General features: G+C 38.5%; 1 protein-coding gene across 2 annotated transcripts in view; it reads right to left on the bottom strand.

The window, feature by feature from the left end:
- The window catches only part of FAT1 (FAT atypical cadherin 1), a 120,652-nt gene extending 103,417 nt beyond the window's left edge, over positions 1-17,235 (bottom strand). Inside the window, exons 1-2 of one of the 2 annotated variants that reach the window (XM_007432660.4) lie at positions 17,080-17,235; positions 3,982-7,274 (exon numbers count right to left, since the gene is read on the bottom strand). In XM_007432660.4, coding sequence (XP_007432722.2) covers positions 3,982-7,255 — 3,274 coding nt within the window. In that variant the 5' untranslated portion in view covers positions 7,256-7,274; positions 17,080-17,235. The remainder of the gene's footprint in view (positions 1-3,981; positions 7,275-17,079) is intronic. The other variant, XM_015888834.3, reaches the window with a different exon arrangement.
- Positions 17,236-18,729: the final 1,494 nt, after the last annotated feature.

Here is an 18,729-nt window from a genome sequence, read left to right as displayed (position 1 = left end):
ATATAGGATTAATCCCTTTTTAAATAAATACAAAATTATTTATGATTAAATAAATGAAAGAAAACATGTAAACATATTGCCAGCTCTACCCCTTCTTTCTTATCTTAATTTCAGGAGAATTTCCGGTGGGACAGTTGTATCAGCAGCTATATAACTAACAGATGTTTCAGGGTTTGAAAGATTTTCCTGCATTATTCCTTTACTTGTTGAGTTCTTTGCTAACAGAGAGAGAGAAAGAGAGACCTGGAAAATTCAATCCACCTTCATGGGTACTTTAATGAATGAATTTCTCTAAGGCAGTCTTAAACTCAAGAGAAACTGTTTCACACCCAATCTTAGTTCTCCTAAAACTAGTCTGTTTTCATCACACCAGGGAATGACCTAGTCAATAGGGGTCACTGCTAAACAATGCTCACTTTCAACAATCAGAGAAAGAGACAGAAAAACCCAGTGTTTTCATGTTTAGTGCCCTTATTGACCAGGCAGGACAGTTTATCCAACAAGATATTTAAGGATCTTCACCATTCTCAGCACATTTTCTACTGCAGCAAAAGAGTAGTTTTTTCTTCTAAAGTTTCCATATTCCACATAAAAAGCCCCACAGTAATACAACAGTTTTATTAGCGTGGCTACTCATATAGTTTTTTCCCATGAAAGTCAACTATTTCTGTTTATGCTTTTAAATAAAATTTCAGAGGCTACATTAAAAGGGTGCTAAATATTATACCTTCCATCCAATATAATATTCTAGGCTACAATTGTTGACTCTTTGTCAGCATAATTAACTTCATTAAAGGCTTAAACACAGTCTATTTTTACAAATAACAACCAGATGCTTTTATCTTGTACACAAATACAGAACTTGCATTTCACAGGTAATATTCATTTTGCAGTCACATTAGAATGCTAATATATGGAATTTATCTTATCTGACCAACCTCTAGTTCCAAGTTCCATATAAAACTAAAATAAACATAGCTACTGACAACAAATCCTACACATATTTATGGACTGTCTTCTGAATAGATATGCGTAGGATTTGTTATACTTTCCTGGGGGGAAAAAAAAGACATTTTAGCACCTAGTAATTTTTTGTTTTCTCAAAGTGTTTTTAAAATCAGTTAAAGCCTTTTTAAAATTAGTTTTATAAACCAGGTGCATCTCACGGGAATTTCACTTTTTCTTCTTTGTTTTAAAGAACACACACACACACAAAAGCGTTACCAGCTTTTAAATTCTCTGGTTCTGACTCCCCCACTCCCACCAAATGAGAAACTTATACTGAGAGAAACCACACATCCTGGAAAAGGAATAAGGTCATTCAAGAAACCAGTCTATAGCAAGAAAGATTTAAATCAACGAGATTCTTCAGACCAGGAATGGACAACATGAGACACCTGTTGTGACCACCACCGGCCACTTCCACTATATTATGGAAAGCAACTTACTGCAGACCACTTCCACTATTTTGTGGAAAGCAATCCATATTATTTTTGCTATTTTGAAATGGAAAATCACACAAAAACTATAGCATAATGCCTAAACTAAAACAAAACAGTCACGTGTGTGATATTGCCTTCTCTACTTTGCATCATTGCCCATTCCCATTAAGTTAAATTTCCAGCTACCAAAATGTCACCCTGATCTACGAGAGTATATGACATACAAAAGAGTTTGAGCTCTAGAAGAATTACAGTATGCTATAATTTACTGTTAGTGTTGCTCTTCTGGCACTAATGGTTTCCACTGCTCACTTCACAGACACATGCCTTCATCAATGGTGCTACTATCATTAAGAAAGGTTCTGAGAATCAGTGCAAGGAGTATCTCTCTGTAAAGGTGCTGTTACTTCTGTTTTGTAAGTACAGCCCTTATGATATATTTTATAGGCCCAAAAGGTTTTTCTCTTCCTCTTTCCTTTTGCTACTATCCTGGCCAGGAAAACAAAAATTAGGTTACACAAGAAAGCAATGTTATCTTTGTTCCAAAAAGATTAGAAACATAAAGTTACATATCATCAGACATGCTAAAATAATATTCCAGGTAAAATCATTGTAAATTATATTCTATTCACTTTGGAGCACATCTTTATCATGTGATTTCTAATCCAATTCTATAGGTTGAAAAAGTACTGGAGCATAAGCTTAATATGAAGCAGATTTTTTTTAATATCCACATACCAAGCATTCTGAATGAAACAATAATAATTGCTAATAATCACCAGATTATTTTTGAAGTGTGCATTTTGAAAGAAAATAGGAAGTATTTCAAAAATGCCATTTTTCTTGTTAAACAAAAAGCAAACATATGTGTGGTGCAGGCACTGAAGCAGAATTTCATGCTGCTTTCCTTGAGTATCATCCAGCTAATACACAATCCCACTAATACACTTTCAGAACCAGCTATAAGAATCTAATCCTTAACCAATTTGCACAAGATTCAAGCACAAAGTCATGCAAGAATTCCAGAGATTTCTAGTGTGCAACAAGCAAAGTATTAGTGTATTAGGTTCCTGACTTGTTTCTCATTTCTGATTAGTTTGGCAATTGCCACTAGTGAGACAGGACAAGCAAAAGCAAGCAAAGCGACTCCAACAGCAAGCAACATGGTAACAATGCATGCCTACTGCTTAGTGAGAGGGCAGGACAGTCGGGCAGCACAAGCCAGCAAGGACATTTGCTCAATGGTTACAAAGGTCAAGGAGAAAAGTTCTTCACTGTTCTCATTCAGAAGGACAAGGAGAAAAGCCTTGCATCAGGAACAGATGAGAGATAAAAACAACAACAAACATTGATAAGAGAATATTTGCAGGGTGATCAGACAGTATCCCTATGTCCTTAAGAGTGGGAGGAAACTGAAATGGCAAGAAAAGGGTTGAACAGTAAAATATGTCAAAGTAACAAATAGAGCAGAAAGACGTTGGCCACCCAGATATTCTCAATCTTACTGCTCATGACTCTAACTGAAACTACTCTTCCTATTCTTTTTAAGGAAAAGCAAAGGCAATAAACATGTTCCCCTCTCATAATCAGCCCAACATTTTTAATTAATGCTGTAATGAAATTATTATATTTTCAACAAATATCTCAGGAAATATTTGAAGGAGATTCAAATCAGTTAATTAAAACTGTTTTTTTCTTTATGTCCTAAAAATCCATAATTAAGATCAACCACATGCAAAGATACCATGCTATTATTATAATCAGTTCAAGGTTATAATACTGGCCTGATAATAAACAAAAAGTACTTCCTTATTTTATGAAGACACTAAATAATTTAATGTCCATGTCTTAACTCTCTATGGAGACTTGATAAAAAACAACTCTGTTGCCATAACATGTCTGTAACCATAATAACTGGTCTGACAAAGAAGTATACTCTGTATTTATGCTTTTTCATTAATGAGAATAAAAAGATACCAAGCCTCTTCTATTACAATGAATGTATCAGAATTCTTAGAACACTGAATGCAGTCCCCAGCACCAATCAATCAATCAATCAATAACCACCATCATCATAAATTAAACTTGTATGCCACCTGTTTCTCAATGACTCTGGGCAGCTCACAACAAAGAAATTACAATAAAATCAATCAATAAAAATAAATTATCAATACATATACATTTATTTTATTTAGATAAATAAAAATAAATATCAATAAAATATAAAAGAAAGATGGCAGGTGTTATGAAGCAATGAATCAACAGTGTAATTCTGCGATTACACTGTTCAATCTCTTTATTACACATGCTTCTTGTCATTTTTAGGGGAAATTATACTCTAATATAAATTGTACTACTTACTATTTCTATATTTGAACCCTCTAATGATACTTGGAATTTATACTGCATTTTTTTGCAAATTAGCCCACTCCTAGATTTCAGAAACTCTGAACGCTATGCTGTTCAAAATAGCAAACTTAAAAATGACTGCTTGTGAGTCTTTTCAAAATAAACATGTAGAATAAAAGTAATTTCTTACCTTTTTCTTCGTCTATTCTGAAAATTCCAATACCAGATCCATCCCTTATTGAGTATCTGATCTCACCATCTCTTCCTGTATCCTCATCATAAGCAGACACAGTCATTACTGAAGTACCAATGGGAACATCTTCACTTACAAAACTCTTATCCACAAAGTTAGGAAAACGTGGTGGGTGCAGATTTTCATTTACATCAACTACTTCAATTTCAACATAACAGGTAGAAGACAATGAAACAGGTTTTCCCTTATCTTTAGCCCGCACTGTTAGATTATAAACTTGTTTCCTCTCAAAATCCAGTCCTTGCACAATACGGATTGCTCCACTGAGTTTATCTATATCAAAACTCCCATTTCCACCATCTAAAAGGCTGTATCTTACTTGGCTTGCCTGACCTAAGTCAGGATCGTAGGTTTCTAGCCACATGATGATAGTTCCTTCAGGAAGATCTTCTCGAATTTTCACTCGATAATTTGCAGGAACAAATTTTGGAGGATTATCATTAACATCTTCCAAAGATACCTTTAGTAGAACTGTTGAAGACAACTGTGGTGCTTCTTTAGCTTGGTCCCTAGCCTCTATTTTTAGGAAATATACTGCTTGAACTTCACGATCTAAGGGTCCTAACACTGTGACAATTCCTGTGACGCTGTCAATAGAAAACTTATTTGTATCTGTAAGAATTGAGTATCTCACTTCACCGTTGGTCCCTAAGTCTTTATCTATGGCTTCTATCTGTATTATTTCTGTATTTAGGTCTTTGTTTTCACTTATATCAACAAAATAGCTATCCTGTAAAAACTCTGGAGGATTGTCATTGGCATCAAGAACTCTGATATCTAAAAGACGCCAGTCAGACTTCTGTGGTATTCCAAGATCATAAACTGTAATATTCAAAGTATATTTATCTCTTACTTCTCTGTCAAGAGGAGACAAGATTTTTAGCATTCCTGTTTCCATACCAACGATAAAACTGCTGTCATTATTACCTCCAGAAATAGCATACACTAACTTTCCATTGAATCCAGTGTCAAGATCAGCTGCATTCAAAAGTATGATGGTGGAATCTACAGGCTGATCTTCTTTTACTTCAATGGTTCTGGGAAGATTACTTTCAAACTGAGGTGCATGTAGATTCATTGTATGTGTATCAAAAAAAGTATCCTCAGCTTCAACACGACCATGTAGCCTATTTGCTTGCAAGAGTTTTTCTGCCAACATTTTGGCCACACCAGTCTCTTCACACTGTAAGTTCACTGGTTTCCGGCTGGTAACTACAGTGATGTTAATAAACAAGGGTGCTGCAACATTCTCTCCATCTGTAGCAGTTATTTTCAAGCTATGAAAAGATGTTTTTGAACTTAAGCCATCTCCCAGTGATTGTTTCAGGGAAAGAACCCCAGAGTTTGGATTCAAACTAAATAAATCTAATTCATTTCCAGATTCAATTTGATACTGTACTAACTGGAGCTCATCAGCATCAATAGCAGACACAGTAGTTATTTGCTCTCCCACACCAAGTTCCCTGGGAATTGTTCCCTCACAGTTTATTTTCTCAAAGAGAGGAGTGTTATCATTCAAATTATTTAAAACTATTGTAACAGGGACCTCAACTTCCCGGCGATATGGAGTGCCCCAGTCAGATGCTCGAATTCTTAATTTATAAATTCTTGGCATCAGTTCATAATCCATATTTTCAGAGGTGGTAACAATGCCAGTGAAGTGGTTTATCTCAAATGGAACAGGGTTTATGTTTGCAATGCTATATGTTACATAGCCATTTTCACCTTCATCAAGATCCTTTGCGTTCACACTCATAACACTTGTTCCTATAGGAACATTCTCATTAAAAGAAGCTTTATAAGATGTCTGAGTAAATTCTGGAGGATGAGTATTCACATCTATGACTTTAATCAATACTTTTGTAGATGCTTTTCTGTCACTTGTCATTATGTCAAATTCAAAATGAGATACATGTTGAGCTTTTATAGCATCTAGAGTAGTAATAAGGCCAGTGTCAGGATTCAAACTGAACCGAGTTTTGCTTGGTGCATTTACAAACAAATATTTTAAATAGGAATAAGTAGGTAATGCTTTTACCATAACCACAGGTGTGTTTGGTGGAGCAAATTCACTTATTTCAGCTCTATAAACCATTCTTTCAAACTGGACTATTCCCGACCTGAATTGGGGAGATGGCATATGAATTGCTTTTACAGAAGAAAACTTTGGAGGATTTCCTTTATCTTTAGCCTGCAGGGTAAGATTAAAGCCAAAGGGTTGGCTCTCCCAATCAACATTGCCAACTGCTTTGATTTTATATTCTTTTCCTCCTGGGAAGGTTCTCACTGCTTTGAACTGCTGAAGTGGGTCACCTGCTACAATACTTAGAGATGCTACCTCTCCATTTAAACCGTGATCTTTGTCCTCCACGGTTACAAGTGCATATGCTGGATCCTTGTCCATCTCTGAAGGAGTCAAAGCAAGGGCTGTGATAATTGGAGCATGTTCATTAGCTTGTTCGATATGAATTGTCAATCTTGCCATGCTACTAATACCACTGCTGCCATACAATTTCATACCACGATCCACAGCAAGGATTTCCAACTCATAAACTTTTGTTTCTGAATAGTCAAGTCTACCAGTCAGAATGACCACCCCACTTGTTGGATGAACAGCAAACATGTCTGTCCTCTCCTTAAAACTGTAATAAAACTCCCCATTGGTTCCAATATCTGCATCGGTTGCACTGACTCTGGCAATGCTGGTCTTTATTGCTGTATTTTCTGACAATGAAACACTGTAAGAAGTTGGAGAAAACAAAGGCCTTAAGTCATTTGTATCCAATACTTGCACTCTGACTTTTGCGAGAGCTTCTGCATTTGTATTTTTCTCTATTGCTTTTACCGTTAATATATAATGGTCTTTTACTTCTCTGTTAAGTATAGCTGTGTTCCCTCCCTTGGTCCGAATTCGTAAAAAGCAAAAATCTCCCAAAATGTATTCTTCGGCTTTAAACAAGTTCTCATTATCTCCAGAAATAATTTTGTATTTTATATCCCACAGGGAGGTTGTGATATAAATCCCCATTTTAATCGGATGCCCAACATAGGTCTTAGCTGCAGAGTTTTCATATACTGTGGCATTGTAATGAATTTGTGTGAATTGCATTGGCAGCAAATGATATTGTCTCAGGGTTCCATCACAGTTTTCAAAATCCTGCAGAAGCAGCAGTAGGAACAGCAGCAGCAACATGGTCAAATGGCTCTTCATGGAAGCAAACACCAAAAATCTGCAAAAAAAAAAAAAAGAAGAATAGAAATCAATGTCTTTGAACATGTTCCTTGAAAATAATTATTGTGTGACTAAAATAGCTTGAAATTCTCTTATAAAGTCTATGTAGAAATCTAATGTACAGTTCCATTACACTGTATAAATACTTTTTGAGTTAAGTAGTCACACTAAAGGGATTAAAATAATGAAATGGAACAGAATTTCCATACTAGTGATGTCCAAGAATCCCTTGGTTTGGGCTAGCTTTGGAGGTCAACAAAGCATCACGACTCTACCAGTCTTAAGTGCCAAGCTCTTGTCCTTAGTTTGCATTTAAAAATAGGCATAAATCAGATCTAATACTGGATAACCTTCATAAGCATCAGTCTTACATTGCTGAATTCTGAGATCCTTCATCTAAATTCAAGGCCCTAACTTAAGCCGAGGAGCTACTGAAGAATAATTATAATTCTTTCTTCTGCATAGTTTCATAGCCATTTTCAATCAACTTTATATCTTCCCCCAAAGAAGAAAAACTAGGAAAAAATTCTCAAGAGTAGGATGTCAGATTCATGTACCTTAAGGGACTTACAAAAAAGCTTGGACATTTCACAGAGGGGAACAAATATTCTATCAACTCCTCACTACAGTGCCTCCAGAAAATCAAAGACCTAAAAATGGAAGATGAAATTATGGTTTCATTCGACGTCACAGCACTCTTTACATCCATAGATTCAGAACTAGTGAAAGAATCCATGGCAGCAGTACTATAGAACACACCTGACCTAGCAATATACACTAAGGTCAAAATACTCAGAATCGTGGACCTCATCAACCTCTGCCTCACTATCTACTTTTAGTGTGATGGACAAATATACCAACAATCAGAGGAACACCTCTGGGATCACAACTTTCATAGCAGAGACTGTAATGCAGCATCTAGAAACTATAGCACTCCCACATATATAATCCGGTATGTATATAACACCTTCGTCAGAATAAAAATGGAACAACTAAAGAAGACATGTGAAACAATCAACATCTTCAAAGGAATAAAATCCACACGGGAAGAAGGAAACAACAACACACTACCCTTCCTGGATATCCTCATCAGCAGAGGAAACGATGGCAAATTAGAAACATAAGTCTATCGAAAACAACCCACACCAACCAAGTTCTCCATTACTAAAGTAACAACCCAACATCCCACAAGAGGAGCTGTGTAAGAACATTATTCAGACGAGTACAAATGCACTGCAGCAATCCAGAACACCAGAAAAAGGAAACAGACTGCCTATACAACATCTTCCAGCAAAATGGATATCCATGCAACTTCATCAAAAAGTGCCTGACCACTCAACCCACTACAACACAACCAACACAAGCTATGAAAATGATAACACTACCATACATCAAAAACATCTCAGAAACCACTAACAGACTATTACAAACACACAGCATCACCATAACACACAAACCAATGAGAGCTCTCCAAAACATCTTAAGTAACCCAAAAGACCCAATAGCCCAAGAAAAAAAAACAGGAGTCACCTACAACATAAAGTGTAAGGACTGTAACAACTACTGTGTGGGACAGACAGGAGAACACTAGCAGAGCACATCCATGAACACCAACTAGCAGTCAGAAGACACAAGGAAAACTCCTTAATCTCCTTAATCTCACAACACACGGACAGACTCAACCAGTTTCAACTGGGAAACTGTGAACATCCTAGACTAACCTAAATCCAAAAATGCTAGGAATTCCTGGAAGCCTGACATCAGCCGTTAATAGACACATAGAGACAAACCATATTCACACACCATTCAAAAGAGACAATAAAAAAGCTAAGAAAGAAACAAAAAGACCATAACATATCTTCTCCAGCAGCTTACACCCAGATAACTGGGGATTAATACCAGTCAAACAATCAAACAGAAAATAATACCATAATCAAGGAACGACCACACTCCCACCAACACCAGGGCAAAATACTGTATGTAAACAGGGAGCAAATTCTGCACTCACACAGATGTTACCTAGTCGGGTAATAAAACATCTGCAAGAAAATGACCAAGCTCAGAGACCACCAAGGACTTCATAGTTCAACATTGAATTACATATATTCTTTTCTATTGGAACCTTAAGGGACACCCAGATATGCACCAGTTTCCTGTCTTTCACTATCCAATCTGCCCTCAGCTTCCCTCATTTTCTAAATTGACATTAAATCTCTAGGGAAGATACCATAAGAGAACTTTTCCCATGGATTTTTTTTCAGATCAGGATAGCTAGGAAATGAAAAGGCAGTTGATAAATATATAACTGGAGAAGAGCAACACCAGCATTTTGGGACATCGTCCAGAAATAAATTCTAAAGCATTCTGAGAGTAAGAAAGAAAAACAAATGCCTCTTCCATAAAGAAAACTTTCAGGAATTTGGAAGATAGTTTTCAATTTGGCATGCATAGAGATAATTCACACTGTCTTGAGCTTCTGATATTTAACAGGCCAGTACAGCTGTGAAGATGATTCCTTCAGTTCCAAGTGGAAGAGGAAGACTGCGGCTTCTTCGCTATAGTGAATTTCTAAAGAGACCATGTTGTGTCATTAATACCAACATAAAAGCCTAGAACATACTTTTTCACATTTTATTGATGAGAATGAACTAAGATGAACTAAAACAACGATTCCACACTCAAGCAATGCAGCCTTTAAGCACCCAAGCAATACCTCACTTAAGAGGCAATACACAAATATTACAATAAATGTCTTGTTTTTGACCCTAATCTTAATATTAACAGTTAACCAAAATCAAACATTTTGTGCTTGTTGAATCTTATATAGAGGATTTACTTTTCATTCTTTCAAGGCATGAATAAAATAGGCATAAATAGGACAGGAAATTAATCTCCACTGCATTCCTAATCATAACAGTTCTAAGTGAAGATTAGTTTTTAATTAGACTACCATCCCAAGATGAAATTCTATCCTTTAAGAACACTGTAAAAAGAATTATGCTTGCTACTTTTACTAAGTAAGGTAGCTTTAAACAGTGACTCTGTTCTATGAACATATGCAATTTCTGAGTAGATAGTTCAAATATTTTAAATCATACTTTTAGAGGGCAGATGGTTTACCTTAAAGTCTTTCTCCCAGTATACTACTTTTTATTGCATACGCTTAGCTAATACATGATACAACAAGAACCTGCTAGTATCTGAAATTACATGTACTCTCAAGTACTGTCAGATCTTAAGATTTGTTTTACCTATCAGAGGCCCATCTGGAAAGAGGACAACAGATAAGGTATTCAACAGCTCTGAACTCTGACTTTTTTTCTACAAAATACTTGATAACCAATATGTGATTTCAGGCAAGAGTGTTTTGCAATCAAAACCTTATGGAATAATCTCAAAAACTGCAAACGGTTTTCTAAGTCATTAACAATTCCATCAATTATCTCTAACCAAACAAGAGGACTGAGATTTGGCTTGAACATTCAAGAGCCAATTGTGATTTCTCACAAGTATGGATGTTACTTTATGACCTAGGATCCTACATCCATATAAACACCTCCCCGGCACTTCAAAAACTCAGCTACAGTGGGGCAAAAAAGTATTTAGTCAGCCACCAATTGTGCAAGTTCTCCCACTTAAAAAGATGAGAGAGGCCTGTAATTTTCATCATAGGTATACCTCAACTATGAGAGACAAAATGAGAAAAAAAATCCAGAAAATCACATTGTCTGATTTTTAAAGAATTTATTTGCAAATCATGGTGGTAGTTACAGCTCTCACAGACCTGTAACTACTTCTTTAAGAGGCTCCTCTGTCCTCCACTCATTACCTGTAGTAATGGCACCTGTTTGACCTTGTTATCAGTATAAAAGACACCTGTCCACAACCTCAAACAGTCACACTTCAAATTCCAGTATGGCCAAGACCAAAGAGCTGTTGAAGGACACCAGAAACAAAATTGTAGACCTGCACCAGGCTGGGAAGACTGAATCTACAATAGGCAAGCAGCTTGGTGTGAGGAAATCAACTGTGGGAGCAATAATTAGACAATGGAAGACATACAAGACCACTGATAATCTCCCTTGATCTGGGGCTCCATGCAAGATCTCACCCTGTGGGGTCAAAATGATCACAAGAATGGTGAGCAAAAATCCCAGAACCACATGGGGGGTGGGCCTAGTGAATGACCTGCAGAGAGCTGGGACCAAAGTAACAAAGGCTATCATCAGTAACACACTATGCTGCCAGGGACTCAAATCCTGCAGTGCCAGATGTGTCCCCCTGCTTAAGCCAGTACATGTCCGGGCCTGTCTGAAGTTTGCTAGAGAGCATTTGGATGATCCAGAAGAGGATTGGGAGAACGTCATATGGTCAGATGAAACCAAAGTAGAATGTTTTGGTCTTATCTCAACTCGTCGTGTTTGGAGGAGAGAGAATGCTGAGTTGCATCCAAAGAACACCATACCTACTGTGAAGCACGGGGGTGGAAAAATCATGCTTTGGGGCTGTTTTTCTGCAAAGGGACCAGGACGACTGATCCGTGTAAAGGAAAGAATGAATGGGGCCATGTATCGTGAGATTTTGAGTGAACACCTCCTTCCATCAGCAAGGGCATTGAAGATGAAATGTGGCTGGGTCTTTCAGCATGACAATGATCCCAAACACACTGCCCGGGCAACAAAGGAGTGGCTTCGTAAGAAGCGTTTCAAGGTCCTGGAGTGGCCTAGCCAGTCTCCAGATCTCAACCCCATGGAAAACCTTTGGAGGGAGTTGAAAGTCTGTGTTGCCCAGCGACAGCCCCAAAACATCACTGCTCTAGAGGAGATCTGCATGGAGGAATGGGCCAAAATACCAGCAACAGTATGTGAAAACCTTGTGAAGACTTACAGAAAACGTTTGACCTCTGTCATTGCCAACAAAGGATATATAACAAAGTATTGAGATGAACTTTTGATATTGACCAAATACTTAATTTCCACCATGATTTGCAAATAAATTCTTTAAAAATCAGACAATGTGATTTTCTGGATTTTTCCCCCCCATTTTGTCTCTCATAGTTGAGGTATACCTATGATGAAAATTACAGGCCTCTCTCATCTTTTTAAGTGGGAGAACTTGCACAATTGGTGGCTGACTAAATACTTTTTTGCCCCACTGTAATTCAATTTTGCTAATTTTTTGTTCATTAACAAATAGAAAGCAATCCAGCATTCTGCAAAACAAAGTTTTAAGTTTTATTTCCAACAAAGGACCGTAATAAAAGGCCAACGTTTGACACTTTCCCTTTCTTAACAAAAGATTAGCTACTAAATCCATTTGGTGAGCTGAATGGCATCACAGTGATCACTTGAAATGATACTTGGTCTGGAAGCCTGAGAAAAGGTTCTAAAACCCCATTTCTCTTAGGTGTATATAAATTGTTTCACTTTCTCTGAGGTCTTCATGCAAGCATTATTCTTATGTTTAACAATAAACAGGTAAACATTTATATACTAAATTCAAATTTAGATAAGCTAGGCATATCAATTACATAAAGAGCTAGGATTATCTAAAAGGTTTACTGAGTCAAAAACAACCTCAACCATCACAAATCACTAAAAAAAAAAAAAAGGAGTTAATCAACAGGAGAGGAACACAACTACAGGTAGTTCTCACTTATCAACCACAATTGGGACCAGCAACTCCATTGCTAAGTGAAAAATCACATGACTACACCAGGCTTACAACATCACTTACGCTTCCATTGTTAAGCAAGACACCACACGGCCATGACCTGCAATTTGGCTTCTATGTTTGCATTAATTCTGCTTGTTGGAAGCTAGTTGTGAAGCTTGCAGATAGCGATCATGTGAATGTGGGAAACTGAGATGGTCATAAATGCACACCTGTTGTGAAGCACCCAAATGACAATCATATGACCATGGGATGCTACAACAGCCATAAATGCGAGGATTGGTCGCCAAGTGGTTTTTCACCAACTGTTGTAACTTCAAATAGTTGCTAAACAAGGCAGTTGGTAAGCAAGGACTACCTGTATAACTTTAGAAATGCTTTTCCAATATTTTTCACTTTTGGCCAGTCACCGAGCTATCAAAATATTTCATTACATTCTAGTTGTGAATGCTGAATATTTTAATCTATGGATGTGTTCTCCATTTGGGAGTAATTAACAGTGGATGCCCTAAATACTTAGAGCTATGATTGTCCACTAAGCAACATCTTATAGGCCTCAACAGCAAAATGCCTACATAAGTTTCTACTACTAATATTATTAGCTACAATACAATACTATACAGTAGCAAAATCTGTAATTAATAAAATGAGCCTTTTATGCAAAAATATCATCTATAAAGCAATGTAAATATATTCAATGAGTCAAAAACCTGGTTTGCACAAACTGGATGACCTTGAGCAATGCTAAAGACCTACACACTCTTTTTCCATGTATAGCCCAGGGTTTAGTTTCATTTTACATCAAATTTGGTTAGGTGGCAACACTCAAACCAGAAACTGTAGCTTTAAATTGTGGTTACTGAAATAAATTAGCAAAACACTAAAGATCCATGGATGTACTTTTCTTGGGTTTTAACAAAACGAATAAATTTTGGCAATACTTTAAAAGACTTAAGCTTGTTAATGTAACATTTGGTTAATCAAAATTTAAATACAGTATGAAAAGTTGTTTGCTTAAGTTCACTGGTAACCAAGTACTTTGTTTTTAGTGTGGAACTAATGCTTGGTACTTTTTTTTTTTTTTTTTTAATGAAGGCTGGAGTTTAAAATTGTTTTTCTTTTCCCTTTGTTTCTTTAAAAGCAAAGGATCATTGCAACTCAGGGTTGTCCCTTAAAAGTGGAAAAATACTCTACAAAAGAGTATTGCTGGCCATAGTACAGAATAGGTATAAACTGAAGCAGCATTTTTTTAAAAAAATCTTAATCCAAAATCCATTCTGAAATGAACCTTTTGCCATATAATGCTTGCCGCCTAACGTTTACAATCATCTTTCCTTGGTTTCAGTGTGGAAAGAACTGTTAAACATTATTACACTGCATATTTAGCCCTCAGTTACCAATAGCCAAATCATTATAGCTGTTGAATAGTATCTGCTCAATTCTAAGACTGTCAGTTCTTCTATCTATAGTTTATTGAATTGCAATTCATGCCTACATGAAAATAAGTCATTTGCTCATCAAATCAGCATATCATGCTGAACTATAATATGGTTTAATTTTTCTTTACTATGTTATGTAAATCCAACTACTACATATTGAAACACTGACTTTGTCTTAGAGTCAGACAATATATCAGACAGTTCACTTGTGGTTTATTCAATAAACTACAATTAAACCAGAGTTTGGATCCAGTTACTATGTTCAATGGAGTTTTCTTTTTGGTTTTGTTTTCTTCAACCTGCTGCAATGTAATGGATTACAATCACCATCACCCTCATCCAGAACAGCCAACAACAGGATTAGTAATGCAACAAATTGGAAGAAATTAGATTGGAGCCTAAGGGAAGCTACACTTATGATTGCAACCTATGAACAACCAGTAGAAGTTATCTTAAAGTACAACAGTTTGTTACTGTTTTTTGAGATAGGCTTAGTTTCTAACTAGCTGAGAATTTTCCTGACTAGCATATGTAAATCACTCCTAAGATGACCACAACATAAATGGAACACATGTCACATACCCTAAATATACAACAGATTTTAAAATAAATAAGAAAGTAGCCTCTCACATTCAGGATCAACAAATAACAAAGTAAAATGGGATTGATTTTGGAGATGGACAGATGACTTGTTTTTTGTTGCAAGCTTCTCAGATTGTTGAGGACATCATACAAAACACATAAAGAAAGTAAACTATCTTAAAATAGTAGTAATTTTCAAGACCTTCCCCTCTGAATATTCTGATTTCTATCCTTCCAAAGAATTTGAAGGCCAGACTGTGGCAGACACTGTCAACAAGCCAGAAAAGAAACAGTTCAAGGATGAAATCTACCTAAAGTTAAGCACTTTGAAGGCCTACTGAAGTCCTAAAGGAATTTGCCTGGCCAATGTTATTCAATAAACACTTTTTTACATTAATGTAAGATTGAGATATATGAACAAACACTAGGCTGTGCAGTGAACTGGATCCAAAGAGGAGAAAGCATTTTGGAGTTGTTGGGGTGCACACATTGCATCTACTGGCAACTTCCTTAAATGAGCTGCATCCTTTCCTGCACTCACAGCAAGACACATTTGATTAAGGGAGACAGTAACAGATGCAATATGCATGTTCAAACAGTCTCCATATCACTTTCCCTTAAAATTCAGATTGATGCATAACCCTAGTATACCTACATAGGTATGTTTGTATGTAAGGCAGATGTAATACAGAACTTGTTAACATTTAACTAAAATGTTATATGCGGATAGGATTCAAGCAAGCTTAAGTGTTCCTATTGAAATCAGTGGGACTTTGCTATGAATGGATTATAATCTAATTATAAAGTATGTCCTAAAATATTGTATTCCTATAAGGTAGACTGGGAGATGGCAAGGACAAACCACTTCTGGATTACTGCTAAGAAAGCTATGTGAATATCTCCATGAAGTCACCAAGAGTCAGATTTGACTTCAAGAAGACTATCTTCAATGAAGCGCTTAAGATGTCAAGGAGAGCCAGATTTAATCCAACAGAGCCTACCAGCCCTCTCAGACCAATTTATCTCATAGGTTTATGTTGTGGGATAAAAGGAGGAGAGATCCCCATATATGCCAACTCGAGCTTTCAAGAGAAAAAGTGGAATATAATTGCAACAAACAACTCTTGGCTTTTCAAATGATTACTACTTCAGCTTATAAAGTTTATAATCTTCCACTACATGATGCCAAGAATTCTGCATGCCTTCCCTTTAAGACGTATTAATCACCCTTTGCTCTTCAAAACAAATTCTGGCAAGCAGAACAAGAGAAATCACAGCCTCAATCCATAGTTAACAGCTCCTTCCTTTCCAAGCCGACTAATAAGAAAAGATCATTACTGGCTACTTCCTCCAATTTTTCTCCAGCAATTTAGTCAGGTCACAACAACTGGATTCTGAACCAGTTAGGAAAGACAGGGCGACCTTGATAAAAAAAAAAAAAAAATAACGAACTTGATCCAAGGGAAAAATAACGGAAGACTACCAGGGATTGAGCAGCAGATAAAACTTAAGCACTTCTTCTGAAATCAAGAGCAGGAATTGTACTGGGGGAGGAGGGGGGAGAGAAAGAGAGAGAGCAAGAACTCTTGTAAGGCATTATCCCACTTTAAGAGCTACCTCCCATAAAACGTAAGATTATTTAGCGACGACTCCCGAAAGAAGAGGGGGTGCTCGCTCCCCCCGCCTTGTTTGTAAGTCCCTTTCATTCCCAACGTGGCTCGCCGTGCCCTACTCAGCTAATGGCAGCAACAGCAGGACAAAAGCCGGGGTAGGGGGCAGCCCCTCGGGGCTCAGTTGCTATGCTGCTCACGTTCTGATACCCCGGAGGGGGGTCTCTCGGCGACCCATCCAAATGCAAATGGGGCGGCCGGGGAGAAAAGCGCCAAACTTTGCAGAAGGCGCTGACTTTGTGCGTTAGCTGCGGCGCCTCTTTCTCCCTGTTCACGCCTTTGCACGCCCGTTTTCCGGGCTCCTGCTCCTCTGCCGGCCCCCTCCCCGTGCGAAAGACCCCGGCGAGAAGGCACCTCGGTCATTCCGATCGCGAACTTTCTTCTGCTCCGTGCCCCTCAGTTCCAGCTCAACGCCGGTGCCGCCTGCCCTGTTTCTCACCTTCAACGTTTCCCCGGAAAAGGCGTCGGCGGAGACGGCTTCCACAGAGGCAGCGCCAGCCCGCTCTCTCGCATGGTGCCCGGTCCGGCGCCCTCGCCTGCCTTTCTTCCTCCCCCCGTCCTGCAGCGGCGCCTCCTGCGCTCTCGCAGCCGCGCGTCGCGACACGCTCCCGTCCCCGGATTCCTCCGCCAAAGCAGGGGCAGCCGCCACAAACCGCGTCCGGAACTAATTTCTTTGGCATGAAAAGTTAAACCACTCTTCAGCGACTCCACGGCTCGCAACCATCTGGCTCCGGAGTGATTATAACCCTGCAGATCAAACGCGCCACTATCACCCCCTTTCCCTTTAAGGAAGGAGCACACTTAGCGGAGCAACAGTTGTGAGCGCACGCAGAATCGGGGAGGGGAGATGGGAGGGCTGAAGGCAAGCGAGGTAAGTGTAGGGTCAGAACCCTATTTACTCAGGAGGAAATCTCACCGAGTTCATTGGCCTCCTACATCCGTCTTAGCTCGACCCAATCTGTTTACTCGGAAGTAAAGCTAGGTGGAGCTTCCTTTAACGTGGGCAAATATTTTTTACCTGGCCTGGAGTAAGCCTTCCTGAATTCACATGCAAGTTGATCTTTGGGATAAATCCCGCTAAACCTTTCTAAGAACCTTTAAATATATTTAAGGCTCTTTTGCAGGTACTTTTAAAGTCGTGTTTGCCTCCAGCTCTACAGTACGTTAATCTTTTCTTTGAACCCTCAAAGATCTGACTTTAATCCATTACTGGGTTAATGTCCTAAAGCAAGGAAATGCGAACAAGGCATCTTTTCCTTTTTTTTTTTTAAAGAACCAAAGCCTCAGATCTCAAGAGTTTCTAGTTTCCACCCGCCCGGGTTTCGGCCGAGCGTGATTGTGCTCTGCTCTGAGTCTGTCTCCTAGCATTTCCATGCCTGTAATTGCTTTATACTCTGCACATTATGCTACAAGCCCTTAAAAGGAAGGGCTCCGCGAAAGAAAACTGGCCTCCTTTGGCACTTTAAGCACTCCACCGCCCCAAACCTCCAGCCACACCGGCCGCGACAGCGCATGGCACATTAGCCCGCAGCTGCGTTCACAGCTGGGGATTCGCTAACCTTTCAATCTTGCAGAACCCCAACGTACCTAAACGCCTTTCGTGCGGATTCCGCAACGTATCCTATCCCAACCAGAAATTAAAGACAGGAAAGGGCAGTTACACCAACTTGGGAGGCCCAAGCAAGTCTAAATACAGTCGCGTATTTGAATTAAAGACGAACTCACCCAATTTAAACTAAGGAATGCACACGCGAACGCCACCCTCCCCCGGGTAACAGTGTGGACCTCAGCAACCGTCACAGTACAAGCCATCTTGCATTCCTACTCGAGGTCATCCGCTAGAGTTGCTGCGTTTACTCGTGAGTAAACTACTGACTGCAAGTGGGCTTATTCCCAGGTTACACGTAAAGGGTTGCTGCCTAAACCAGATCTTTGTTACCTGGGCGCCGATCCCACTGGATTCAGCCAATGGAAGCGATTAGGCGCCTCCACGCGATTTGACGGTACGATCCTAAACAGGAGTACGTCGCCGGAACCTTAAATACCGCTCGGATCGGCGACGGAATCATCTCTCAGTTAAACAGTACCG

This window comes from Python bivittatus, unplaced genomic scaffold (genome assembly GCF_059951505.1).
Source record: "Python bivittatus isolate LINGU-HERP-01145 unplaced genomic scaffold, Pbiv_v1 ctg000070_np1212, whole genome shotgun sequence".
NCBI lineage: Eukaryota > Metazoa > Chordata > Lepidosauria > Squamata > Pythonidae > Python > Python bivittatus.
This window is presented reverse-complemented; position numbering and strand designations above follow the sequence as displayed.